The 26106-nt window shown below is 42.9% G+C and overlaps 1 protein-coding gene across 2 annotated transcripts in view; it reads right to left on the reverse strand.

Moving 5' to 3' along the window:
* The window catches only part of faah (fatty acid amide hydrolase), a 51193-nt gene that overhangs the window by 13799 nt on the left and 11288 nt on the right, over positions 1-26106 (reverse strand). For both annotated transcript variants that reach the window (XM_059984054.1, XM_059984055.1), the window contains exons 4-7: positions 23730-23863; positions 21274-21480; positions 17894-17934; positions 7969-8093 (exon numbers count right to left, since the gene is read on the reverse strand). In XM_059984054.1, the coding sequence (XP_059840037.1) occupies positions 7969-8093; positions 17894-17934; positions 21274-21480; positions 23730-23863 (507 nt within the window). The remainder of the gene's footprint in view (positions 1-7968; positions 8094-17893; positions 17935-21273; positions 21481-23729; positions 23864-26106) is intronic.

A 26106-nucleotide genomic window follows, 5' to 3' on the forward strand; every position in this document is an offset into this window, starting at 1 on the left:
TGTTTAACTATAGGATTGGTTATTTGTTTATTCAATTTAGATAAAGCAAAAGGAAGCAAAGATCCTAAAATAGAAAACAATGAGAAGTCTTGCACAGATTTACATTCCAATTTTACCCATAAAATTACCAAGAAACATAAGGATTTATTTAAAGTTAATTTTTTACCTTTAATTGACCAAATCAAGCAACTTGTCACCAGGTGGTCCCCATTATCTTTGTCATTGGTTGGTCGGATTAATGCTATTAAGATGATAGTATTACCCAAATTTTTATATTTATTCCAAGCATTACCAATTTTTATTCCTAAATCTTTTCTTGATATTATTGACTCCAAAATATCCTCATATGTGTGGCAGAATAAAAATCCTAGATTAAGTAAAAAATATTTACAGAAGCCCAAGAAGGAGGGTGGTTTAGCTTTGCCAAACCTGAGATTTTATTATTGGGCAGTTAATATTCGATATTTAATATTTGACACAAGAATCGATTATAGTAACTTGCCCACATCTGCTAATTTCTAATACAAACCAAACAGCTGACAATTGAATTAACACTGCATAATTACATGGCTGCACCTTACTGCAGTTAGTGGCACATCAGTACATCGCCAATTGTGCGTCAATCTTGCCTATCCATCTGGCATCACAAACGGGAGATGTCAGCAACTACCAGCTTTTCCCCTTATACTGGGGCAATACTAGCCACCCTCCAGTCTTGTCTGATTTAGTTAAAGTGATTTTCAATGCGACTAAGTAATGCCCCAGTTGTTGTTAATGACTGGCTGAGTAACACATCTTCATAGTTAAGTGAGCCTTTTCCATAAAGTACCCAAACTTGATGGTAGGTGTCTGAAAACAGTTCAATACGGTAATTTAAACTTGCTATACGTAAGTCTAAACAAGCATCAGTGCAAACAGAGGCAAAAAGTGAATAAAATTAAGTGTTTTCTCACAAATCTTTCCTCTGCCAAGTGATGTAATTACTAATCTCTCCTGGCCCAGAGTAGCAGGCTGGAGATAAGTCTCTACCAAAGGAGGTGTGAGACGCTCCATCCCTCCGCTAGCCAGCACCTGCTTAGCCCCTTGATCAGGGTATCACCACTGATACCAGGCAGACAATCTCTCTAGAGTATTGATAACAGCTGGGGTCACCCATCTTGTCAAGACACTGCCCAGAAGAAGGCAATGGCAAACCACTTCTGTAGAACTTTACTGCAAACACATCTAGGGAGCCCAAAAGACACCCATTTTAATTACACTTAGAAATATCTAATTTCCAAAATGTTTGACTTTTGGTAGTTTATCAAATTGATTATAAACTGCCAGCATAGCTTTGATGGTCAGTGAGAATATAAAAAGCAGTAAATCTGACATAAAAGTAAAGTGCAATAATTGCTCAACAAGTTATTGGTAGAGGGAGAAGGGACATTTGTCCCTCCCTACAAATATCCCTTCTGACACTTAACCCTGCAAGCAAGAGGAATGCTACACCTGCCCATCCACTTCCTCCCCTATGCCCTTTCAGGGTCCCAAACAGTCTTTCCAGGTGAGGCAACACTTCTTCTACAAATCTGTTGGGGTCTATGCTATCTGGTGTTCCTGATGTGGCCTTACCTACACTAGAAAGACCCAACACAAACTGGGGACTGCTTCCTCAAACACATTTGCTCCAACTACCAAATCCAGAAATTCCTGGTGGCCAACCATTTTAATTCCTATCCCCATTCCCATACATCAGTACATGGCTTCCTCTTCCATCACAATGAAGGCACTCTTAGGTTGGAAGAGCAACACCTCATTCTGTCTAGATGTCATCTAACCAAATGACATGAACATTGATTTCTATTTCCAATAATTTTTTAAAAATCTCTTTTTCCTTTTCCCCACCCCCTTCCTTTTATTCTGCACTCTAGCCTCTTACTTCTTCCTCTCATCTGCCTATCACCTCTGCCTAGACCCCTACTTTCTTCCCTCTCTTCCATGATGCACTATCCTCTCCTCTCTGATTCCTTCTTTTCCAGTCCTTTACCTTTCCCACCCATAGCCCTCTTTCTGCTCCAACTTTTTATTCTGACTTCCTCACTCTTCCTTTCCAGTCTTGATGAAGGGTCTTGCCCTGATAGAAAGGCTGTTTATTCATTTTCATGGATGTTGCCTGACCTGCTGAGTTCTTCCAGCATTTTGTGTGTGTTGCTGGAGAGTTAGGACATCAAAGGATATGGCAAGAAGGAAGGTGTATGCGGTTCAGTAGGATCTGGATCAGCCATGATGGAATGGCGGAGCAAACTCAGTGGGCTGAAGGGCCTAATTCTGCTCATATGTCTTATGGTCTAACAATTCAGATCAATAACTTTATCAAAATGAAGCTCAATTAATCAAAATAGATTAAAAGTGCCTTTCAGCTCTGAAATCCAACTGAATGAATGTAATGAAAATCTCTCTTGCCACACTTTTCCCACCATCATCCTCATCGTTATTAAGGTTGGTGTGCTTTTGAGTTGTTATATAATTTTATCATAAAAAAAAGTCTGCTCTGTGACTTTAGTTTCCACTGACACTGTTTCAACATATTTGCAATATACACTCAGTGACCACTTCATTAGGTACACATGACCATTAATGCAAATATCCAATCAGCCAATCAACTCAGTGGATAAAAGCATGCTGGCATGGTCAAGAGGTTCAGTTGTTGTTCGGACCAAACATCAGAATGAGGAAGAAAAGTGATCGAAACGACTTTGACCATGGAGTGACTGTTGGTGCCAGACAGGGTGGTTTGATCATCTCAGAAACTACTGATCTCCTGGGATTTTTCACACACAGCAATGTCTGGAGTTTAGAGAACAGTAACAAAAAAAAAATCAACACCCAGTGAGTGGCAGTTCTGTGGTCGAAGAGAGGTCAGAGGAGATTGGCCAGACTGGTTCAAATTGACAGGAAGACAACTGTAACTCATACCACGAGTTACAACGTGACATGCAGAGAAAATCTCCAAGCACGCAACATGTCACACATTGAAGTGGATGGGCTGCAGCAGAAGACCACAAATATACGCTGACTGTATTTCAAGCACATATTGGAAGAGTAATTGGAAGGCATCTAGCTGTGCTTCAAACCAGCCCTTTTTAATTGTAACTAATGACAACACTAAATGACCTTTAACTTGGCTCCATTTAGCAAGTGCATCCATTGGATGCACGGGGGTGAAATGGAAACGATGTTAGAAACACTAAAATAAGATTCTACAATTGAAGAAAATGTCAGTGTTGTTTTAAAGGAAAATGCAATCATAATCTTATACTGAAAACACATCAGTAATTCAGTAAAGCTTTCGACCTATGAAACTAAACAAATTATGTAGATAATGGATCGGAGTGGGATAGGGAGTTACTTTACTGGATTGGTATCCAGACAGAATCCAGCCTAGTGAGCTTGTACGCAGTCATACCAGCTAAGAAATTTTACTTCAAGCAATTAACTACTTGTATATTCAATTAGAAAGCCAGTAATGTAACCGTGTCTATGAAACTACCAGATTAGAATACAAGACCGTAAGACATAGGAAAAGAAATACATCATTTGGCTCGTTGGGTCTTCTCCGCCATTCCATGATGGCTGATTTAGTAACCCCCTCAATCCCATTTTCTTGCCTTCTGCCCACAATCTTTGATGTACTTACTAATTTAGAACCCATCAACCCCCAATTTACAGTAAATACAAGACCATAAGACAAAGGAGCAGAATTAGGCCACCTGGCCCATCGAGTCTGCTCCGCCATTCAATCATGGTTGATCTTTTAAAAAAAAACTCAACCCCAGTACCCAGCCTTCTCCCCATAAAACTTTTGATGCCCTGTCCAGTCAAGAACCTATCAATCTCTGCTTTAAATACACCCAATGTCCTGGCTTCCACAGCTGCATATGGCAACGAATTCCACAAATTGACCACCTTTTGACTAAAGAAATTTCTCCACATCTCTGTTTTGAAAGGGCGCCCCTCTATCCCAAGTCGTGTCCTCAACTCTCCCACCATGGGAAGCATCCTTTCCACATCTATTCTGTCTAGGCCTTTCAATATTCAAAAGGTTTCAGTGAGATCCCCACCTCATCCTTTTGAATTCCAGCAAGTAGAGACCCAGAGCCACCAAACATTCCTCGTATGATAATCCTTTCAGTCCTGGAATCATCCTTGTGAACCTCCTCTGACCCTCTCCAATACCAGCACATCCTTTCTAAGAGAAGGGGTCCAAAACTTTTCACAATACTCAAGGTGAGGCCTCAGCATCACATCACAAATATACCCATTGTCTTGCCTCCACAACTGTCTGTGGCAATGAATTTCACAGACTCTCCACCCTCTGGCTAAAGAAATTCCCTCTCATCTCAGTTCTAAAGGGATGTTCTTCTATTCTGAGACTGTGTCCTCTGGCCTTGGAGTCCCACATTATAGGAAACACCCTCACCACGTCCACTCTACCTTGGCCTTTCAATATTCTGCAGGTTTCAGGGAACTGCCCCATTCATTCTTCGAAACTGTAGTGAGTACAGACCCAAGCCATCAAACATTCCTGATACCATTAACCTTTTCATTCCCAGGATCATTCTCATGAATCTCCTCTGGACTTCAGTGAGAGCACATCCCTCCTTTGATAAGGGACCCAAAGGTGCTCACAGTGCACAAAGGTGCTGACCAATGCCTTACAAAACCTCAGCATTACGTCCTTACTCTTATATTCTAGTCCACTCAAAATGAATACTAACTTTGCATATGCCTTCTTTACCACTGACTCGTCCTCGGGGGAATCCTGCACAAGGACTGACAAATCCCTTTGCACCTTTGTTTTATGAATTTTCTCCACGTTTAGTAAAAAGTCTACACCTTTATTCTTTTTACAGAAGTGCATGATCATACACTTTCCTACACTATGTTCCATCTGCAACTTCCTTACCCATTTCCCTGATCTAAGTCCTTCCGCAGACTCCGCTTCCTCAGCATTACTTGCCCTTCCACCCGTCTTTATATCGTCTGCAAACTTGGCTACAAAGCCATTGATTCCAAGTTCAAAGTAAATTTATTATCCAAGTACATACAAGTCACCATATACTACCCAGAGATTCATTTTAGACCATAAGACCATGAGACAGAGGAGTAGAATGAGACCATTCAGCCCGAGTCTGCCCCACTATTCCATCTTGGCTGATCCCAGATCCCACTCAACCCCATACACCTGCCTTCTCGCCATATCCTTTGATGCCCTGACTGATCAGAAAACTATCAATTTCCGCTTTAAATATACACACAAACTGTCTCCACCTCAGTCTGTGGCATTCCACAGATTCGCTACTCTCTAGTTATATATAAAAAAAAATCCTCCTTACCTCTATTCTAAAACGTCACCCCTCAATTTTGAGGCTGTTCATTCTAATTCTGGATACCCCCACCATAGGAAACATCATCTCCACATTCACCCTATCTACTCCTTTCAACATTCTCCCGCATTCTTCTAAATTCCAATGAGTACAGGCCCAAAGCTATCAAATGCTCCTCATATGTTAACCTCTTCATTCCAGGAATAATCATCGTGAACTTCCTTTGGACTCTCTCCACTGACAACACATCCTTTCTTAGGTGTGACGCCCAAAACTGTTGACACTACTCCAAGTACAGCCTGACTACAACCACATCCAACAGGTCCAACAAATGATGAATATGCAAAAGACAACAAGTTATGCAGTTACAAAAAGAATAAAAATAACAATAATAAATACCAAAACAAACACGAGATGAAGAGTCCTTAAAAGTAAGTCCATAGGCTGTGAGAACAGTTCAATGATGGAGCAAGTGAACTTATCTCCTCTGGTTCAAGAGACTGATGGCTGAGGGGTAATAACCGTTCCTGAACCTGGTGGTGTGGCTCCTGTACCTTCTTCCTCATGCAGCAGTGAGGAGAGGTTGTTTCCTATGGTGAGGGTATCCAGAACTGGAGGGCACAGCCTGAAAATTGAGGGGCATCCCTTTAGAACAGAGGAAAGGATTAATTTTTTTTAAGCAAAAGAGCAGTAAATTTGGAATGCTCTGCCACAGACTGCGGTGGAGGCCAAGTCCGTGCATTTATTAAGGTGGAAGTTGATCATTTCATGATTGATCAGGGCATCAAAGGATATGGTGAGAAGGCAGGTATATGGGATTGAGTGGGATTCAGGATCAGCCATGATAGAATGATGGAACAGACTCAATGGACAGAGTGGCCTAATTCTGCTCCTATGCCTTTTGGTCTTAAGAGTGCATGATCTGGGTGAAGCAGGTCCTTGATGATGGATGCTGCTTTCCTGCAACAATGCTCCATGTAGACATGCTGACTGGCGGGGAGAGATTTACACATGATGGACTGGGCCATGTCCACCACTTTTTGTTGGCTTTTGTATTCAAGGATATTGGTGCTTTTACACCAAGCCGTGATGCAACCAGTGAATATATTCTCCAATACACATCTATAGAAGTTAGTCAAAGATTTAGGCACCAGGCCAAATATTCACAAACTTCTAAGAAAGTAGAAGCATGCCATGCTTTCTTCATAATGGCACTAATGTACAGGACTCAGGACAGATCCTCTGACACGTTAACACTGAGGAATTTAAAGCTGTTGACCCTCTCCATCCCTGATCTTCCAAGGAGGAATGACTCATGGATTTCCAGTTTCCTCCTCAAGTCAATAATCAGCTCCTTGGACTTGCTGACATTGAATGAGAGGTTATTGTTGTGACACCACTCAGCCAGATTTTCAATCTTTTTCCTATATGCTGATTCATCTGCACCACTGATTTAGCCAGCGACAGTACTGTCATCAGCAAATTTAAATATTGCATTGGAGTTGTGCTTAGCCACACAGTCATAAGTGTAAAGTGAGTAGAGAAGGGGGCTAAACACCCAGCCTTGTGGTGCACTTGGGCTGATGAAGATTGTGGAGGAGATGTTGCTAATCTGAACTGACTGGGGTCTGCAAATGAGGATATCATGAGGATTCCATCATCTAAATCATTGACATACAATACTGTGCAAAAGTCTTGGGCGCATATATAGAGCTAGGGCGCCTAAGAATTTTGCACAGTACTGTGTATTGGTTAAAATAGGAAGGAAGGTGATTGCGAAACAGAAAGAAAAGAACTTAGCTTTGTATTAGCTCAGTAATATTAAGTGTTATTTGGTAAAATACAGTGCTGTGCAGAAGTCTAGTCGTTAGGGTCTTAGCTTACAAAAGTCTTAGGCACCCAAGTTATACAAGATGTGCCCAAGACTTTTGCACTGTATGTTTGACGTGAAAAGTGATCCCAGCATCGACCCCTGCAGAACACCACTAGTCACTGGCAACCAACCAGATATATCTCCCTTTATTCTTTGCCTAGAGCCAGTTAGACAATTTTCTATCCATGCTAGTATCTTTCCTGTGATAACCTTGAGCGCTTGTTTAAAAGCCTCATATGCAGCACCTTGTAATGGAGTTTTGAAAGACCAGGTAAATGGCATCCACTGACTCCCTTTTGTCCATCTTGACAGTCATTTCCTCAAAGAATTCCACAGATTTGACAGGCCAGATTTCTCCTGAAGGACAGCATTCTGACATCGGCCTATTTTTCTATCATTTATTGGGAAAGAAAGTTTACTATTGAGTTCATTGGCAATTACAGAAGAAAGGAGCTGGTCTGGCTGTCACTGACATCATGAGATTAAATACTTTTTTTAAAAAGTTATTGGAAAAAACTGGTCTAAGGTATATAAATATACCCATGCATAAAGTTCCGACGGGACCTCGAATGTGTAAAATCTACCATGTATCAAATTTTGGCGTTATAGCATAACAGCATAGAACTTTACATAATTGGTACTTCTCAAACTAAACATTTTATAACGAGGATGCAGAAGCTTTCAAATATACTGCACATAGTACAAATATTATTACATCCTACTTACCTCATCATTGAAGGGGAGAGGTGGCACTGAGGCATCCAAATTGAACATGTCTTCAGACAACAAGGCTTTCATACACAATGCCAGACTATCTACATCTCTAGCCATTGGGCCAAAGGATCCTTGAACTAGAAGGCATAAACAATGTATTACTCCAAAACATTTCCAGCACTGTGCCATGAAACAGCTTGTATGGTGTTAGATCTCAGATAACAACCAACTGACCAGTTTCTAAAGTGTAGTTTATGGGTTTTAGACAATGTCCTATTGCCCAACATTAAATAAGATCTTCTAAAGCAGTGCAGTTCACTTGTCTACCTACACCCCACAAGCCCCTCCTGTTCAAATGGTCATTATCCTCTCTAACATGCTTGTTCCCATTCAAGCACACTGCAACCACATCTCACCTCTCCAATCTGGCTCCTACTCCCAATCCCTTACTTAGGCCAATTTCCAATCACTCTGGGGGAGAATAGGCACGTCAGGCTTTGACTCATGAGGCTTCGCTGAGAAGAGGCCGAGGCCAAAGAGACAAGTTAGAAGATTTGGTCTTGGTTGCCCATTGTACAGTGCAGGCAGGATGGCAGATATGGCTGTGGAACCTGACAGTCTCCCTGATGACTGCACCTGCAGAAATGCAGCCAACTCAAGCTCCTGAAAACTGGCACTGGAGCTGGTTGAACTAATGATCATCTGGGAGGCAAAACAATCGATAGACAATACCTTGGAGCAGATGGGTGAATACTGAGAAGGGTTAAAGGAAGAAAGAAGTTAGTGCAGAGCTCCCTGTGACCATTCCCCTCAGCAACAGGGGATGACCTATCTGGGCAAGGTGGCAGCAGCAGCCAGACCAATAGCACTGTGGTCAGTTAAGCCTCAGAAGGGTAGGCTGAAGTCAGATAGAGCAACAGTCATAGGGAACTCAATAGTTAGGGGAACAGATAGGAGATTCTGCAGTAGCAAAAGGGAAGTCAAGATAGTGTGTTGTCTCCCAGATGTTAGCGTCCAGGAGGTCTCTGAGCAGTTGCAGAATATTCTTGAAGGGGAGGGTAAGCAGCCAGAGGTCATGATACATGTTGGTACCAATGACATGGACAGGAGAAGGGTAGAAGTCCTGCACAGCAAGCTTAGGAAGTTAGAAAGGAGGCTGAAGAGCAGGACCTCCAAGGCAGTAATCGCCAGATTACTCCCACTACCACAAGCTAGTGAAGATCAATACAGGAAGGTAGCACAGCTGAATGAGTGGCTGAGGAGATGGTCCAGGGGGCAGGATTTCAGGTTCTTGGATCATTGGAACCTTTCCTGGGGGGGGGGGTGACCTGTACAAGTGGGATGGGTAGCACCTGAACTGGAGGGGAACCAATATCTTGCAAGGGAGGTTTGCAAATGCTTTTGAGGAGGGTTTAGACTAGATTTGCAGGTGGGTGGGAACCAAAGTGAAGAGGCAAAGGATGGAGCGGTTGGTGCACAAATAGTGACAACGTAGAGACTTTATGAGGAGGGATCGGCAGATGATGGAGCAAAGAAGCACTCAGCTTCTATTTTAATGCAAGGAGTATCATAAGTGAGGTCGGTGAACTTAGAACACGGACCACTATATGGAACTATGACGTTGTGGTCATTACAGAGACTTGGATGGCTCAGGGGCAGGAATGGCTGCTGAGTATGCCAGGCTTTAGATGTTTCAAAAAGGACAGAGAGGGACGTAAAGAGGTGGGGGAGTGGCATTGCTAATCAGGGATAGTATCACAGCTGCAGTAAAGGAAGAAGTCATGGAGGGACTGCCTACTGAGTCAGTGTGGGTGGAAGTCAGAGACAGGAAGGGGGCAATAACTCTACTGGGTATTTTTTTTAAAAATAGGCCGCCCAATATTAACAGACATTGAGGAGCAGAGAGCGAGGTAGATTCTGGATTGGTGTAATAATAGGGTTGTTGTGATGAGTGATTAAAACTTTCCTAATATTGACTGGCATCTCCTTAGAGCAAGGGCTTAGATGGGGTGGAGTTTATTTGGTGTGTTCAGGAAGGTTTCCTGACACAATATGTAGATAAGCCAACTAGAGGAGAGGCTGCACTTGATCTGGTATTGGGGAAATGAACCTAGTCACGTGTCAGCTCTCTCGGTAGGAGAGCATTTTGGAGGTAGTGATCACAACTGTATCTCCTTCACCATAGCACTGGAGAGGGGTAGGACCAGACAGTTTGGGGAAACATTTAATTGGAATAGGGGACAGTGTGATGCTATTAGGCAGGGAACCTGGGAACACAAATTGGGAGCAGATGTTCTCAGGGAAGTGCATGGCAGGAACATGGCAAACTTCCGGGGAATATTTGCATGGGATTCTGCATGAGTGTTGTGGAAGAAAAATAGTAAGACATTGTGACAAATGTTAAGGGGTTAATGACCTTCTAATATGTGAATTCAAAGTCTCTAATCACTTGTCTGCAACTAATGTACACCGTGTCACTGAAATGTGCTTTTTAGACGGGATGGGAAAGCCTGGTATACTGTCCTGAGAACTAACACTTAAAATGTACAACCACTCAAGGACATGTACAACTTCGCTATTCTAACGAGTTGTAGTTGAAGTTCCCTTCTTTTTCAGATACAACTGCTTCTTGTCACATATGCCTGGGGTACAAATAAGAGTGTAATCCATTGTTCAGCAGAGTCTCAGCACTTACGTATCTGGGCTCTCCATGATATCATGTAATAAAACCCTTTAGTCTGAAACAATCCTCTGAGTCGGCCCGATCTATTCTGTCTGCTGCTCCCGAGACTTCCCCCCCACCCACAATAGTTTGGTGACGAGGATGGGATCCTCAATCTAGTCTCCTAGCTGAAAGGGGGAGACTAGAGAGGAGGATCCAGAAAAAAAAAAGAACCCAAGCAGAAAAGGAGAAGCAAGACAGAAAGGTGCCTTCCAGGCTGGGGAGGATAATCGGTCTCCTAGCTGAAAGGGGGACGGCAGGGGGTACTTGTGGGAGTACCAAGGTAGCTACCAATTTATTCCGCGACCAAACTCAGAGACCTGTGGAAAGACAGAGGAAACACACCAGTGAGCGAGCACTCATTGTGTACACAGTGCGACTGCGTGTAAAGGCGTTTCAAATGATGCAAGGAGGTGGCTAAAAGACACTAACCTCCAAAGGAAAAGGAGATTAAGCAGCCTGAAACAGAGAAGGCTGGGGTTGAAATGAAACCTGCCACAGGACTTTATCCACAGCTCCCCATACCGGCCACTGGCACCCAATAATGAAAAAGACGATTTAATAATGACGACGACTGCCTTGGGACAACCCGCACCCACTCCTTACAACCCCTCCATGCCAGAAGTTCAGGCATCCGACTCCCCCAGGGGAGCAGACATCACTGTAACGAGAGAAGAGTCTCAGGAAAGAGGAACTGAAGCTGAGGGAAGTGTTAGCAGTACTAGAGAGGATTCAAAAAACATAAATACACCCAAAAATAGGCAGGAAAGGAGAAAAACAGAATGGAGGATAAGCTTTTAACCAACACCTTCATTATATCTAGAACAGCCCCACTTCCCCTGCTGGGTCTGCAGACCATTTGTAAATTAGGGGCAACACTGCACCGTACAGCTGAAGGTGTATACATGGAGCTTCCTCAGAGTCCTTCAAATGCTAAAATCAACGAATGGGCAAGAAAAGGACAGTTCAGAATCCATACTATACTGTTGGCAGCTGGATAGCAATCTCTAAGCTTGGCAAGTCCAGAGAGCGTATGACACATTGATAGGACAAGCCAATTTCTACATGCAAAATCTGCAATACTTGAACAGCAGCCGAGAAAAGCTGCCACTCCATTGCACCGTCTATTACGCTTTACAAACTGGCCCGCACTGGATCAGCCTGTACACCCTTACTTAAACGGTAAAGCTGAAGGCAACACTGTATTCGTATTTTGGTCCCGTGGGATTAGGGCTCCTGGTGAACTTAGTGGAAGATCAGGAAAAAAGATTCTGACCTCAATGCCTCATTTGACAGTGGCCATGAAGCCACCAGCAAAGCCTAAAGATATCGGGACTATGATAAAACGATTGGCGAAAGAAACCAGGGCCGTCTATACTATAACTCTGCCAGTACTGGGACAAGAAGCTCGAATAGAATTCTTTAACGAAAAGGAGGGGAGAAAGATGTTAAAAGTTTGAGAGCTGGGAAGCATCCTTTGCAGAGCAACAACCGCCAGCAGAAGACCCTCTGCTTCCCCCTAGAGCAGGTACAGGGAACCTATGGGCCCCAACATAAAAATCACGTGGGAAAGGCCCAAACAGCTCCGGTGCACGAGGATAGCCAGTAGTTATTTGCCTTTACTTCTAAGAATGAACAATATACGTGGACACGTCTGCCCCTGGGATATACTGAAAGCCCCGGAGTTTGTGCTGACGTAACTAAAAATGATTTGTCCAAATGCCAGCTGTCTGAATATTCCACGCTGATTCAGTATGCAGACAACATCCTGATAGCTTCTTCTACAGGACCATGATGTCTGGCAGATTCTTTAACACTCCTTGAACTTTTGGCGAGAAGAGGGCACAGGGTACCTGTGGAGAAAATGCAGTTTTGCCAAGACACTATCCCGTACCTTGGATTCCAGCTCAGCAAAGGGTGGCTAAGTTTGGGAAAGGATCGAATAAAAGCAATAAAGAAGATCCCAGTCCCCAAAACAAAAATGACATTCTTTCTTTCCTGGGCACGGTAGGGCACTATCGACAGTGGATTCCCAAACACCGGGAGAGGGGTGAGTAATGCGTTCTACTACATTGAAAACGGAGACCCTCATCGTAGAATAGACACCCGAAAGGAAGAAAGCCTTCCATGACCTAAAGGTAATGGTAGAAATATCTATTCCTATCGTATTGGATCACCCATGTACTGTGATAGTACCCCATGCCTTAACGCTACTGTTGAACTCAGCTGCTACTCAGCATTTTACCACGGCTAGGACAGGTTATGAGGCGATTCTTCTCTCTCAATCCAACTGTACGTACAAAAGATCTCCAGTATTAATCCAGCGCTTTTGTTCCGTTACCATCTGCACAGCAAGATGGGGATGGCCACGACTCTCTGCTCGCAGTGGAAGCCACTACTCCTCCAACCAGATTGGAGAAGCGCACCTATTGATAACCCTGATTTAATTCTTTTCACAGGTGGCTCTTTGAGATGATCTGTTGCTGGCAGGGTGTGCTATAGTAGCTCCCCACGAGATAGCAGAAGCTTACGCCTTGACAATAGGAACATCAGCGCAGGCGGCAGAACTCTACACCATTACCCGAGCTTGCTTGCATTTTGGCCTAAGGAAAAGCTGCCAATGTTTATTCCGACTCACATTATGCATTTGGGATAGCACATGACTTTCGGCAATAGTGGAAAAATAGATTTATCACCTCCTTGGTGAAAGCGAGTAAACATGCCTCCTTTGTACTGAACCTTATAGAAGCTATACGGTTGCCACAGACCTTAGTAATAATTAAGTGTGAGACACATACCTCAGCCAAGAATGAGATCTCTGGGGGGGGGGGGGGGCGGGAAGAAAAAATTGGTTTGCATACATGGTAGCAGAACAAGTAGCCCTTCAACGACAAACTGTGCCACAGACCCCCTCGGGTTGAATCGGAAGGAGCTCCCTGTGTGTATTGACGTCCAGCAGTTGCAGGAGCCCAAAATCTTGCCTCACTACAAGAGAAATGTGCCTGGAGCAAATCTGCAGGTCACCAGATTACCAGGCCATGGCATCACCCAGACGGCCGAGTATTGTGCCCGCATAGTTTATTTTTGTCCCCGGCTCGCCTAGCACATGGCCAGGCTCACATGGGCAAAGGAAGGATGCAGTGTGCCAGCACTCGGCAAATTTACTTTGTACTTATGCCTGCAAGCCCAGGCACCTTTCACTGAAGGTAACGTGCATCTGTTTAAGCCGGCAGATAGAAAATATGCGAGATCAATGAATAAAGATTCTTTCTGTCCCAGATGGAAAGGCCCCTACCTAGTGCTGCTGACGACCCGTACAGCCATTAAGGTGGAGGAGAAACCTGATTGGATATATGCCAGCAGGTGCAAGTTGCAACACGGCGAGGACGAAATAAAACACTAAACACGTGACATCTTCTCCGAGAGAGGAGAACGGCGCTGAGAAACAAGAACCAAGTTTTATTGAGACTGGGAAATAAATCTATTCTAACCTGCACCTCATGTTATATACATAGTGACTGAGTATCAACAAAATATATACTCAATAGAGGACTAACATGAAGGAAGTAGTGGTAATAATCATATTGGTGGTGGGATTGATTGATTACCTAACAGCGTCAGAGGGCAAATACAAAGAAACAGGAAAGTGGAGAAGTATTAGCCTGGGAAGGAGGGGTCTGTGCGTTAGTGGGGAAAGAATGTTGCACCTGCATACCTGATTCCTCAGACGTATGACCCAGTTGCGAGATGGAACGCATAGACTGAACTCTCAAGCCCCTCCAGAAGGCTGGGATTTCTTTCGGTGGGTTAGGTCAGTGTTAGGAGAGGGAATATTTTCTGGCTAAAGCTCCCCCTTTTACAGCCTCATTGCCCTGGTCTGCTTAGCAGTGGGAGTTCATTGTGTCATACGACTATGCATTTGCTGGGTCTGTGCCCATACAAAGTCAAAGTCAGGGGAGACGGTAGCATTACTCTATGCACAATCACACATCACGGGAGACGAGAACAAAAAGAGGATTGCTATGTAGAAGCAGAATGTTGTACTTATACTCCCGATGCCACAGAAAACATAACTGACTTAGGCCAGCACATTATGGAGAAGGTTAAGGAGATTAGCAAGGTGGGAGATCAGCTCGAAAACTTTAACAGTGGAGGATCTTGGTGAGAAGGAATATGGCGATGGTTTTCTGGCTGGGAAAGCTGGATAACGCATGGTATAATTGTAGTGGTAATGATATGTGTTCTAGGGTGCTGTGTATGTGGAGCACTGAGGTTGCGCTGTTATCTGTTGATAAAGAGGACTTTGTCCTGCCCCGAGGATGTCCCAATGATATCCCAGATGGTAAAAGATAAAGCTAGCAAGGGGCACTGGTGGGTACCCGGGGAAGGAAAGATCCTTCCCCTATGAGGAAGAGGAGGAAATACCACAGTAAGAAATGTTAATCTCGAAGATTAACAAGGAGGGTACTGTGGAAGAAAAATTAAGGGGTTGAACATGTGATGAACATTAAGGGGTTAATGACTTTCGAGTGTGTGAATTCAAAGTCTCTAATCACTTGTCTGCAACTAATATATACCATGTCACTGAAATGTGCTTTGTAGACGGGATGGGAAAATAACGATATCTGTGCTTCCTTATTCTAAGAATCATCACATGTCTGCGCTTGGGAAAGCCTGATATACTGTCCTGAGAACTAACACTTAAGAAAATGTACAACCGCTCAAGGACATGTACTGCAACTTCACTATTCTAATGAGTTGTAGTTGAAGTTCCCTTCTTTTTTAGATACAACTGCTTCTTGTCACGTATGCCTGGGGTACAAATAAGAGTGTAATCCATTGTTGAGCAGAGTCTCGGTACTCCGCTTTAGGAGTCTGGGCTCTCCATGATATCATGTAATAAAACCCTTTAGTCTGAAACAATTCTCTGAGTCGGCCCGACCTATTCTGTCTGCTGCTCCCGAGACTTCCCCCCCCCTCCCCCCACAACAGGTATGTTCAATCGAGGCACGGAAAGGATGGTAGGGTAAAAGAACCATGGTGAAGAAAGAATGCAGAAAATCTAGTTAAGAAAAGAAAAGCTCATGAAAGGTTCAAGAAACTGGGTACTGTTAGAGCTCTAGAAAATTACAAGGGTGTCAGGAAAGAGCTCAAGAATGAAATAACGAAAACTAGAAGGGGGAATGAGAAGGCCTTGGCAAGCAGGATTAAGGAAAACCACAAAGCATTCTACAAGTATGTGAAGAGCAAGAGGATAAGATGTGAGAATAGGACCAGGAGGAATAGTGGAAACTTGCATGGAGTCGAAGAAGGTAGCAGAGGTACTTAATGAATACTTTGCGTCAGTATTCACCAGGGAAAAGGACCTTGGCAATTGTGGGGATGACTTACAGTGGACTGAAACACTTGAGTGTATAGACATTAAGAAAAAGGACGTGCTGGTGCTTTTGAAAGGTATTAAGTTAGATAAGTCACTGGGACTAGACGAGATATAACCCAGGTTACTGTAGGAAGCGAGGGAGGTGATTGCTGAGCCTTTAGTGATGATCTTTGCATCATCAATAGGGATGGGAAAAGTACCAGAGGATCAGAAGGTTGCTACATTGTTCCCTTGTTCAAGGAAGAGAGTGGGGATAACCCAGGAAATTGTAGACCAGTGAGTCTTACTTCAGTAGTGGGCAAGTTGCTGGAGAAGATCCTGAGAGGCAGGATTTATGAGCATTTGGAGAGACATAATCTGATTAGGGATAGCCAGCAGGGCTTTGTCAAGGGTCATGCCTTACAAATCTGATTGAATCCTTTGAGGATGTAACAAAAGACGTTGATAAGAATAGAGCAGTGGATGTAGTGTATATGGATTTCAGTAACACATTTGATAAGGTTTCCCATGTGAGGTTCATTCAGAAAGTAATGAGGAATGGGATCCAAGGAGACCTTGCTTATGGAAGGCAAAGGGTGGTCGTAGATAGTTCGTATTCAGCATGGAGGACAGTGACCAGTACTGTTCCACAGGTATCTGGTCTAGGACCCCTCTTCATTGTGGTTTTTATAAATGACCTGGATGAGGAAGTAGAAGGACAGGTTAGTAAGTTTGCTGATGACACAAAAGATGGGGTTGTTGTGGATAGTCTGGAGGGTTGTCAGAGGTTACAGTGCAACATCAATAGGATGCCGAACTGGGCTGAGAAGAGGCAGATGGAGTTCAACCCAGATAAGTGTGAAGTGGTTCATTTCGATAAGTCAAAATTTAAAGACAGTATATAATATTAATGGTAAGACTTTTGGCAGTTTGGAGGATCAGAAAGATCTTGGGGGTCCAAGCTCACAGAACACTTAAAGCTACTGTGCAGGTTGACAGTGTTGTTAAGAAGGCATATGGTGTGTTGGCCTTCATCAACCATGTGACTGAGTTCAAGAGTCATGAGGTAATGTTACAGCTATACAGGACCATGGTCAGACCCCACTTGGAGTACTGGGTTCAGTTCTGGTCACCTCACTACAGGAAGGATGTGGATACTACAGAGAGAGTACAGCGGAGATTTAAAAGGATGTTACCTGGATTGGAGAGCATGCCTTATAAGAATAGGTTGAGTGAAGTCGGGCCTTTTCTCCATAGAGTGACAGAGGACAAGAGGTGACCTGATAGAGATGTACAAGATGACGATCGTGTGGACAGCCAGAGGCTTTTTCCCAGGGCTGAAATGGCTAACACGAAGGGGCACAGTTTTAAGGTGCTTGGAAGTTGGTACAAGGGGGAATGTTAGAGGCAAGTTTTTCCACATAAGGAGTGGTGGGTGCGCGGAATGCACGGCCAGCGATGGTGACAGAGGGTGATACAAAGCATCTTTTAAGAGGCTCTTAGATAGGTACATGGAGCTTAGAAAAATAGAGGGCTATGAGGCAAGGTAAATCTAGGCAGTTTCTAAAGTAGGTTAGATGTGCTGTTTCTACTTCCTACTATCAATTATAGTCCCATCACAACTCTTCTTATCACTCATCTAAGTAACTCCCCCAAGAGTCCACCATCCATCCACTGAACCTCTCATCCCTTTGCTCTCCAGAACACACACAGAATGTGCCTCCTGCTCCCGTCCACTCCCTAAAAATCTGCGTTTCCTCACCCACTTCGGGGGGTGGGGGAGTGACAGGGCATGGGGGTTGAGCACGCAACAAAGTACCGTGGGACTGTGATCTCATGTTTAGGAAGGAACTCACCAGCTCTCTGTCCAGGTATTGCCACTTTGCATCCTTTAGTGCTGTAATAGATATTGAACAAAATGTTACTAAAGCAACATTCCTCCTCTTCCTCCATAATGGAACACAGCCAGAATGTTAATGAATTTCAATGCAAATCCACATGCAAAAGCAAAGACAAATTTCTGCATCATCTTCTACTCTGAAATATTAAATGTAAACAATCATAAGCAGTGCATTCAATAGAACAAATAACATTATTCTTGCTCATCTTTTAAATGAGAAAAATAATCCAATATTACATGTATTTGTTGGAAAGGTATGTGAAGCACTGGGGTAATGCCTTCTACAAAAGTTATTTGAAGTCAGGTGTTCCAATCAATGAAATGAGATTGGAGGATTAGAGGTGCCCTGCCCTGTATATTTAAAAAAGAGACACGCAAAGTCAGGTTACTGACGAAGCCTGCTCTTCTCAAGAAAGATCTGCTTATGTGCACCATGCTCAAATCAAAACAATTTTCAGAGGACACTAGGAGAAGAATTGTAGAGAAGCACGAAGATGGAAAAGGCTAGAAAAAGACTTCTAAAGACTTGAGTCTTCATCAGTCTACAAAGTAAGAGAAATTGTCTACAAATGGAGGAAACTCAGTACTGTTGCTACACTCCCTAGGAGTGGACATCCTGCAAAGATCACACCAAGAGCACAATGTGCAATGCTGAAGGAAGTGAAAAAGAACCCAAGGGTAACAGCAAAAAATCTGCAGAGATCTCTACAGCTTGCTAAAGTCTCTGTCCATGCGTCCATTATAAGAAAAACACTGAACGAGACTAGTGTTCATGGAAGGACACCACAAAGAAAACCATTGCTCTCCAAAAAAAACATTGCTGCAAATCTCAAGTTTGCAAAAGTCCAACTGGATGTTCCACAGTGCTTCAGGAACAATGTTCTGTGGACAGATGAGACAGCTGAACTTTTTGGCAGAAATGCACCCTGCTATGTTTGGAGGAAAAAGGACACTGAACATCGTCGACTCAGGCCTGAGAAGCCAGCGTTGGGCATTTTCAAGCCTTACAAGGCGGGGAACGAAAAACTGTGGTGCGCCACTCCTCACACACACATTTTGCAGTATTTTTCTTTATTTTATGAGGTCGAGTTGTGAGCTCAACACTCAACCCGACACGGATGGAACGGCCCGACTGGATTCAAACCGGGAACCTCCATTCCGGAGTCCAGCGCTGATGTCACCGCACACCAACACCAAAACCTCATCCCAACTGTGAAGCATGGTGGAAGGAGCGTCATGGTTTGGTGTGCTTTGCTGCCTCAGGGACTGGACAGTGACTTAAGAATTGCATCAAGACACTTTACAGGAGAATATCAGGGTAGCAGTCCATCACCTGAAGCTTAATAGAAGTTGGATAATGCAACAAGACAATGAACCAAAACACAAAAGTATATCAACAGCAGAATGGTTTAAAAAGAATAGAATGTGTTTTGGAATGACTGAGTCAAAGTCCTGACCTTAATCCTACAGAAATGTTGTGGAAGGACCTGAAGCAAGCAGTTCGTGCAAGGAAGCCCATCAACATCCCAGAATTGAAGCAGTTTTGTAAGGAGGAATGGCCTAAAATTCCTCCAAGCAAGGTGCAGGAAACGTTTGGTTGAAGCTATTGCTAAACAAGGAGGTCACAAGAGTTACTGAAAGCAAAGTTTCACATACTTTTTTTCCCCCTCCCAAAAAAAAAATACATGCAATACTGGATCACTTTTCTCAATAAATAAAAGTATAATGATTTTGCGTTATTATTTAATTGGGTTCTCTTTATCCAGTTTTAGGACATGTGAATACCTGATCACATTTAGGTCATATTTATACAAAATCAGAGAAGATTCTACAGGCTTCACAAACTTTCCAGCATCACTGCAGCCTGCCCACAATTCACTAACTTTTTTTGGGGGTTCACAGAACACCATTACTACAAATACAATACGGGTATATGCAAAATAGTGACTGACACAATTACTAGACAAACTCAACTAAAATGTTCCCATCCCTATCAATGAGGGCACTGATCCCCCCGCAGATCCCAACAAGCCCAGATTGCCTCCATTGTACCCGTGAATAGTATATGTTCCCTCTGAATGGTTACCTGAGCACGGACATACCCCCCTATAAGTTGCCCATGCTGAATCCTCTGCCACCCACTTCCAGGATCCACAGATGGCAGTTTTAGCCAGCCCCATGAGCAAGTTCACCAATACCTCCTCCTCTCTTCCTACTCACAAATCCAACAATCCCTGGGATTGGGTGGAAAGCGGTGGACCCGGAGACTGAGTCACAGCAATAACGTACAAACCCCTTGCTGAACTGAACCCTGATCTTACAGCTGGCACTGTAAAACATTGCACTAAATGCTGCGCTGTTATGCCTCCATGCTTTATGTTCAAACAGCCTCATACTTTCCAAATTAGCAAAATTACAGGAAAGAGGAAGAGCAAGGAACTGTACAGGGTTATGATTCATAACAAGGGTTATGATTCATCCATAAAAATTTGGCTTCTGAATTTTCTTAACAAAAATGTTGAATGAAGTTAACAGATAACACCATCCACGTCCATTAATTCAAAAGAAATTATTCAAATCTTGAGATTTCCAAGTAGAGAACACAGATTTAAGATGCAGGAGAAAGATTTAAAAAGGGCCCAAAGGGCAATTTCTTCATGCAGAAGATTATGCCAATATGGAATGAGATACCAGGGAAAGTAGTTGAGGCAGGTACAATAACAACATTCGTAATTTTTACTATTCTCTTTGTGCTTATACATGCAAGGGCTGGGCCGCAAAGCTGCAGTGTTGCCTGGCGGGTGTCATATTGAGTCGACAGATGATATCGGTGGGCTGGGAGGTCTGGACTATATTCTGTATGGGGTTGTTGACTTGCAGGTGTGAGGGCTGCGCATCAAGCTGCGGGGAATGGAGGACAGGGCACGTCAGCGCTCTTTTACTCTGTGAATGCGTTCTTGTGTGTGACTGCTGGTAATGTGTTTTAGCACTTTGACCCCAAAGTAACGCTATCTCAGTTGGCTGTATTCATGTACAGTTGAACAACAATTAAACCTGAATTGAATTAAAATAGATTTGGATAAAAATGTTTAAGGTACATGGGCGAAATGCAACTAGCTTCGGTTGGCATCTTGGCTAGCAGGATTGGTAAGAAACCACCATTCTAATGCAAAGGAAATTTTAGTTTTCTCAAAAGTAAGGATAATTTGAAGCAACACACACAAAATGCTGGAGAAGCTCAGCAGGCCAGTCAGCATCTACGGAAATAAATAAAGAGTCAATGTTTTGGGACCAGACCCTTCACCAGGACTGTAAAGATAATTTGATTCTATTTACCTTAATCGGTTGCCAGTTGCTTTGAAGCCACATATGCCACAGAATGAAGCTGGCACTCGGATGCTACCACCAATATCACTCCCAATGCCAAGGATGGAGCCTCCCGCTCCAATCAGGGCAGCCTCTCCACCAGACGATCCTCCAGGTGTCCGCTTGTGGTCGTGGGGGTTGACAGTTTGCCCAAAAATGGAATTAGAGCACTCATAACTTTTGCAAAGAACAAATCATTATCACAAGGTGTTCTGTATTTTCCTGAATGCAGACAGTGCTCTTTCTTAACAGTCCCACACAAAGTTAACACAGTGATCCCTCCTAGGCTGTGCCAAAGTTATTCAATAAACAGGGCTTGGTGATTCATCCTCCCAGACTATTATCCCAAAAATGAGCCCAGTTGTGCACTATTTGCACATAATTCTTTTTATGTACATTAGTAACCATTCAAGCATTGACTAGCAAACATGGGGAAGTGCCAAGCCCCTCAATACATTTTAGCTCGACTGAGTTGTGCCTAGCAGCAGACTAACAACCAAGATCAACTGATGGGCAGCAGTTGGCTGACAGCAACTGCATGGCAAAAGCATCACCTGCATTTCCCATTCTTGATAAAACAAGGAGAAAAATCTTCTGCAAGTAGGCAAAGACTGTGAATTAAGGAGTCCTCACTGGGACATCAATGTTTTGCTACTCATTATTCAGCACAACACTTTTGTCCACAAGTTGCACTGGCAAAGATGATAATATGGGAATGGCTTGGGGACCCAATGGCGTGGAAGTGGAGTGGGAGACGCGACAAGATAAACAGCAGAGTGCAGCCTGACATCGCTACCCCAATTTCCCTCTCTTCCATGCTTCAATGTGCTCACAGCATGGAGTATGTTCTATAAGAGATAACTCAGTCTTTCTGTCTGTGTGGTAATGACATAGCAGCTAGAAGCTCTGCAGGACACTGCCCTCAGGAATGTTCAGCAAGGCCAAAGAACTGACTGTGGGCTTCAGAACAGGCAAGACAAGGGATCACACGTCTGTCCTCCAAGGGATCAGAAGTGGAAAGAGTGAGCAGTTTCAAATTTCTGAGGGTCAATAGCTAACCTGGACCCAACACATCTGTAGCTACAAACAAGGCACAACACCGGCTATACTTCATTAGGAGTTTGAGAGATTTGGTAAGCCTCCAAAAACACTCCATCACCATTTGGTATGGGGGTGGGGGAGGCAAGGTGTGGAGGGCTACTGCACAGGATCGAAGAAAGCTGCCAAGAGTTGTAAACTTGGTCAGCTCCATCATGAAGCTCCATAGTACCCAGGGCATCTGCGAGGAAAGATGCCTCAAGAAGCTGGGATACATCACTAAGGACTGTCGTCGCCTAGGTCATGCCTTGTTCTCATTCCTACCATCAGGAAAGAGGCACACGAGTGTGAAGGCACACACTCAACAATTCAGGAACAGCTTTTCCCCCTCTGTCATCTGAATGGATATTAAATCCATCAACACTAGCTCACTACTTTTTTTATTCCATTTTTGCACTACTTATTTAATTCAACTATTGTATATATTTCATATTGTGTTTATTTTTATATTATATTTAATACTCAGAGATGATAAAGATGGCAGGGTTTGCCATCAAAATGTCAGTTATAATCGGTACCTGTACCCAGCGGTAAGTCAGAGAAGCGTTTATTCGTAGATGGTGAATAATAGGAAAAATAGGATAGGGGAATATTAGGATGAATAGAAAAGAGGCTATCCTACTGATGGAATATTAATCAAAGATGCCACTTAATTATGACAAGATCATGTCCCATTGCCCAACAATAATAGCTTTCACAAAAATGAAACAATGAATTGCAGAGAGCATTCACAAAAAAATAGTAGGCTATGTGTTTCAATTAAGACTTAATCCAGACAACAAAGTTGGTGGATTTTGTTACTGTTGGCCAGCTTTTCAGAGGTTTGTTGATTGTAATATGTGCCCATCAGAACCAAGTCACTAGTATAACTTATAGTTGTAATGAGATTTGGATTTAACAAAGCACCCATTGTGATATAAATACATTATTTTTGAAGTTTATGATAATATAGATTTTCTATTCATTTATGTCTGAGTTCATGCTCAAAAGTTTAGAACTTTTCTTTAAAATTCTGTTTTACTTCTTAGTTTGTTATCTAAATAAGTTGCTGGATAAAATACTTCCAAATAGCAGTGATTCTTTGTACTGCGCCCTTTGCTAAACAAATTTGTACAAAGACTGTTATTAGATCTTTCTGCCGTTTTCCTGGAAGTGAACATCAAACATTGTTGCACCATCTCTAATAGCCATTATGAATACATTATAGTCATCTGAACAGAAAAAGTGTTTTGATCTCCCCAGTTCATTCAGAAGCAATTAACTTTTAAAATACCTTTCAGTTATTAGTCCAAATCTGCTTCCAGGTGCAGCTCAGCAAAATACATTACCTTAGCAAGCACTGGACGACATTAGTTTTCACAAAAGGTATGGCCCCTTGTTTCTTTAGCACTTGGACTATGACACCGTCTTTAACTGCAGGCAAGTTTAAGAATTTTCTAAGTCCACAAGTCGAATCATGGCCCTGTGTTTAAACAATAAAAGAAATTCTTCTTGACTAAAAACCTCTATTTCCTATACTACTTAGACAATGGTGGATAACAGAAGATTGGAGGCTTGGCGGAGATGGGAAGGGATGGGAAACTGGAGGAAAAACTCAATAAACAATAAAGGCAACAAAGATTACATATGGATGGACTCCAAATCCTGCCATCAAAACTAAGTTTCTGAAATGTTGGCCCGAAAAAATCCTCAAGTACAAGTAAAAATAGAAAACACTGGAAACACTTAACAGATCGGGCAGAATTTGTGTTGAAAGACAGAGTCAACTTTGCAGGTTGTTGCTTTCAACTGTAAACACTGGTTCTCTCTTCAGATGTTACACCCAACAATTACTGCAAATCAGAGCAACAACTGTAATGTTTACATTCAATATCTGATGCACTTCAGTGTTGCAACATTGCGTTCACAAAACTTATACAATAGGTTTTGCATGAGTCACAGAGGCAATCTCTGGATTTCGGAAGGATGCGTTTCCTGTGAACTGTTCAGAAGTTGATTTCTCCCCAAATCAGATATGTCCGTATCATATCCATTTCTGTAACTTTGCCATAATTATTTCACTTCATCAAATATACACCCCAAATAGCAGGATATTCCAGATCTCTTGCTATTTAGAGTGAATATTTGATGAAGTAAAAGAATTATGGAAGATTACAACAAAAATAGCAGGATATTCTAGATCTCTGGTTCCTTAAGGTCATTACAGCTCATGCTGGTAATGGGGACAAGCTCTCACAATGAATTAAATGCCCCCAATGGCCTCTGATGCCTCAAATAGCCTCTGACAACCAAGTCCAGCTCCTGGACTTCATGCGTAGCTCAGCTACTAAGACCGACAGAACTGATTCTGCTGACAGGAGAAGGGGGATAAAAAGGTGGGTTACTGGTTCCTCAAAACCAGTCGCTTCGAGCAGATGGGTCTCATCACCCACGGCTGGCAGCTCAACTAGAAGGGAAACTCTGACTACAAACTTCTGCTGTCTTGCAGAAGGCACCACTGGGAAGCATTCAGGAGTAAACCCCCCCAAAAAAAATCCAGAGCTGGAGTCCCTAAGACAGTCCTATGTTGAGTTCATTGCTGACTGGTAACTCCTGCAATGCTGTTGGTACCAAACTGTATCGGTCTCTGCCTTTCCTTTCGGTTCATCAGATGCGTGGAGAGAGGGACTCTCTGTTATCATATTGCTTTAGCTTATGTATCTAGACAGCTAGGATGCAACATCCATGGTTGATCCTGACCGACAGAAGCATCAGTCACTCTAGATCTGAGATAGAGGAGGATCTGGGCATCCTAGTGCACAATTCTGAAAAGGCTTATTGCTAGAGGAATTTGCTGTTAAGGGAATTGAATTCAAAAATAGGAAAGCTATACTTCAGTTATAAATTACACTGGTGAAACTACATATAGATTACTGGGTTAACATTGGTGTCCTTTTACAAGGACATTAGTGAGTTGGAAGTAATTCGGAAAAGATTCACCAGACTAATTGCTGGAGTGGCTGGTCTGTCTCGAAAAGAAAAGTTGAACAGCTGTAACTTGCGTCTGCTGAATTTCGGAAGAGTGAAACATAGTTCCAGAGCAGTTTTGACCTTGAGGAACTTTGGGGTTGTTTAAATTAGAATAGAGAAGGATGAAGGGAAACTTAATTAAATTAGTTCAATATTATAAAAGAAGCTTAGATAGACTAAATAAGGAATAAGGCTGCATAGTTGGCTTCAGGCACAATGTAGAGTGCTAAACATTGATAATTTTAATCTATTTTGGGAATGTGCCACATTTTTCAAACCCAATGAGTCTTCACCCAAAGAGATGCTCACAGATGCTGTGTGCAAACATTTTCACTGCACTCTGGCAAACCTGAGTGTATGACTATTTACAATCAATGGCACAAGTGACCTTTCCCCAATTCCTCCTCACAATCCACAGTTCTGTAAATGTTAACCCATCCTATTCAGACCACCGTCACAGAAAGGACCCCCACATTGAACTGTCCTATAAAAGGTGTTAACAGAAATAACCTTCTACTCTTAAAACCTAGCTCCCTCGTTGCAGCACTTCAGGGCACTCTGTTTAAGCTACACTAACTCTTCAAAATGTGAGATCCCTTTGAAATATAGCTTTTAACTTAAACAAGTTTTATTACTCTACAGATCTTGTTTTTAAATCAGAGATTTTGTTAAAGCCAAATGAATACAGCCAGATAT

The sequence above is a fragment of the Hypanus sabinus genome, chromosome 11, assembly GCF_030144855.1.
Source record: "Hypanus sabinus isolate sHypSab1 chromosome 11, sHypSab1.hap1, whole genome shotgun sequence".
In the NCBI taxonomy this organism is placed as follows: domain Eukaryota; kingdom Metazoa; phylum Chordata; class Chondrichthyes; order Myliobatiformes; family Dasyatidae; genus Hypanus; species Hypanus sabinus.